Source organism: Gracilinanus agilis, chromosome 2 (assembly GCF_016433145.1).
Source record: "Gracilinanus agilis isolate LMUSP501 chromosome 2, AgileGrace, whole genome shotgun sequence".
NCBI lineage: Eukaryota > Metazoa > Chordata > Mammalia > Didelphimorphia > Didelphidae > Gracilinanus > Gracilinanus agilis.
The window spans coordinates 470,492,130-470,495,518 of NC_058131.1; the positions used below are offsets into that span (position 1 = coordinate 470,492,130).

The 3,389-nt window shown below is 32.4% G+C and overlaps 1 protein-coding gene across 1 annotated transcript in view; it reads right to left on the bottom strand.

The window, feature by feature from the left end:
• Positions 1–1,793: 1,793 nt before the first annotated feature.
• Positions 1,794–3,389, bottom strand: part of PSMA3 (proteasome 20S subunit alpha 3) — a 47,897-nt gene continuing 46,301 nt past the window's right edge. Inside the window, exons 9-11 of the mRNA XM_044664893.1 lie at positions 2,640–2,707; positions 2,200–2,264; positions 1,794–1,965 (exon numbers count right to left, since the gene is read on the bottom strand). Coding sequence (XP_044520828.1) covers positions 1,921–1,965; positions 2,200–2,264; positions 2,640–2,707 — 178 coding nt within the window. The 3' untranslated portion in view covers positions 1,794–1,920. The remainder of the gene's footprint in view (positions 1,966–2,199; positions 2,265–2,639; positions 2,708–3,389) is intronic.

Below are 3,389 nucleotides of genomic sequence, written 5' to 3' on the forward strand. Positions count from 1 at the left end.
GGAGCCACCTACTAGGCAGCTTTCAATATTGCATTTTCTAGTATATTTTTTCCAAAAGGGATGAATTAATAAGTTCAATTTCCATAATTTTAGGTGGAAATTTAGATGAATTTATCACCAAAGGTATAGCAGTTTTGTATTTTCTTCATAAAAATTTATTTTGAGATTTTGCTATTATACCAGGTGACTCGAGTGCTGGTCCTGGAATCAGAAGCCTCTTTTTCCTGAGCTCAAATCCAGCCTCAGACACTTTTTTAGCTATGTGTCTGGAAGTCATTTAACCCAAGTTGCTTCAGTTTTCTCATTTACAAATGAGCAAGAGAAAGAAATGGCAAACATGTCCACAAGTATCCTTGCCAAGAAAATCACAAAAGGGATCACAAAGAATTGGACATAACTGAAAAATTGTAGGACATGACCTAATCAAAATTAGGGTCTTCTATAATAAAATGATCATATTAGAGCTTTTCCAGTGGCATTCATTAATGGTAAGATCTAAAATGTTTCATAAAATGTACTCTAGCAGTAAAAAAAAAAAAAGTATTTAAATGCTTTAATGTAGCATTAAAATAACAGCTGTTTCAAATTTCTGAATTTTTTTGGTACCATTGAGTACTCACCTAATTTTGCAACTGTTTTGTTTCATAGGTATGTGGACTAGTTATTTAACAAATACAGATAGCTCCTCTTCAAGATAGCAAGACAGAATGAAATTTCTCAATTAAGAATATGGTTCAATTCCATTAACTATTTGATTAAGGCAAACTTTCTATATCCCAAGAAAATATACTTAATTTTCATACTGAAATTCACTGCTATTTATATTTCCTAAGACCAGGAATTATAAATAAAAATCAGTTAAGGCCCAACTATTTCTCAAGTATCAGACTAGAAAAAGGAATACTTTAAAAATTTCTCATGAAATTTCTCATGATATTTATTACAAATAGTCTTGTTATCTAAGCCAAATTCGGAAAATGTAAGGGCCACTTAGGAAATATGCATTTTGAAAATTATAATACAAACAGGAAGTTACCCTGCATATGAGATAAGCATGAATAAACAATAGCAGAGGATAATTTTAATATTCAGGCTTTATTAGAAAATTGGGAAACACTCCCATTTTGTCAGCCTTAAAAAGGTTTAAGGAGCTTCTCAGAATAAACTTTTGCTTGTATACAAACAAGGCCAGTTTTAGGAGCCAAGTCGATGTACTTTATTTGAGAGAAGCTACCACTACCAGGTTATTTGAGTTTAGTTAAGTTTATGGAGTTTGTTATACATTCCATAAATACTCAAAGTCCAGCAATAGCAAAGTCCACACTTAGTTAAAAAGTAGTTGTCTTGCACTAAGAATTTGGCATGTGTTGATTTGATAAGAGTTCAGAGTTTTACTAGCTACTATGAAACCAGTAGATGAGTAATATTTCCTAATTCATCTAGTAACTGATCCATAGGACCAGGTTTTTAAAAAGGCAGCATAGATGATGAAAATTTTAACTCCATCTTCACCCCTTTGGCAAAAGAGGCAGAAAAGTTAAGTAGGATAAGTAATGGACAAAACTTTTATCCTCCTTAACCCTTTTCATACCACATTATCATAAACTCTGGTTTGAAATTGCATTAATAACAAGAAAATCCAAACTGCAAAACAAACAGAATTATTTCAGCATAAACTAGAACCTTGTGAAATAGATTCAAATAGATTGCTTAATGTGTGAGATAAAATAGGCAAAATCTTTTCAACCCCTCCCAAAGCAAAGATTTTTTTTTTTCACAGAGAACAACTGGACTTGTGGATACAAGATAAATTTTTAATAAATTGGTAATTTGTCACTGGGCTAATAATCCACAGGACACTACTTCTACATAGTTCACATGTAAAACATTTTTTTAAAAAAAGTATTGTAGCACTCATTGTTACATATTATCATCATCTGATTCATCATCTTCTTTCAAAGACTCCTGTTTAAAAGAAGAACAAAACCTTTCATTATACAACTGCTAAAAGTTCAGTCTGATTAGAGGGGCTTTTAAAATATAGGATTAATCTGTAAACGGACCCCCACCCTCACCCCCAATCTGCTTTCAAAGATCATTTCAAGTAATTTATCAGTGATATACTCTGTATTTCCCATAACATTCTCCACCCACACTTGGAAAAAAATCAACTTGGCTGCATTTCTATAAAGTACTTACCTTGGCATATTTTTCCGCTTCTTCTCTTATATCTTTCGGAACAATTTCATGCCTTCCTTTGGTTACTGTAAAATAAGTCATATTTTTAAATGTAAGGTTTTAACCTAAAAGCATAGTAACAGGAATATTATCATTATAATGTGTTAATTTGAAAATGTCTTAAGCTTAAATTTAACACATATTTAAAAACTGAAATATACTGTCAAGACTTAATGCAGTTGGCCCTAAGAAAAGTTATACTGCTAGCTCCATGCTGGAGTTTTACTTGTATTGAATAATATAGATGATTATGAAAGATCAACTTTCAATCCTCACTGAGACCTCAACCTGTGACAATTTAAAAAACAAAAATCAAAATAACAAAACACTGAGTTATCCCAAAGGGTATACAATCTAAGCTCATTAAACAAAAATATACTAAGAAATATTTGAATTTTTACCTTCTCCAACCCAGCTAAGCTCCAGTTCAAAAGCTTTGTCCTTAACTTCATCATGTACTATGTAGATTCTGGAATATGACAAGAAAATGAATTAAATTACCATATAAATAAAATCAAATATCGGGGGGGGGGGCAGGAGAGAGAAGAGGAGAGGAGATTTTCAAGACATGTTCAGTTATAATCTTTTTTTTTTAAGTCACTAGAGTATCTAAAGACCCCCTTAATTCAGTGATGGGCAAACTTTTTAAAGAGGGGGCCAAAGGAAAGGAAATGCTTATCTGTCAATCTGTTTCTAAGGCATCTCTTAAGTTTCATTGTATCCCACTCATTGTATTCGTCAGATTAAGAATAATGTTGCTAGGTGGGATAGAATATTTCAGGGGGGCAACATCTGGCCCAAGGGCTGTAGTTTGCCCATCACTGCCTTAATTGATTCACAATGATAAAACCATAAATTTGTGGTTAAAAGACCAAAACTAAGGAGAATGACAGGTTGAAGGAACATTCAAGGGAATGAATGTATATTATGATCACCAAGTAGACAAAGAGAGCATGAATTTAAGAATTCTGAAACAGAGATCTGACAAGTATACTATTCTGTGTTCACTTAACTTATTTATAGTTTCCCTCCTTATATTCAAGTCATTCACCCATTCTGAATTTATCTTGGTGTAGGGTGTGAGATGTTGATCTAAACCTAATCTCTCCCATATTGTTTTCCAAATTTCCCAGCAGTTTTTGTCAAATAGT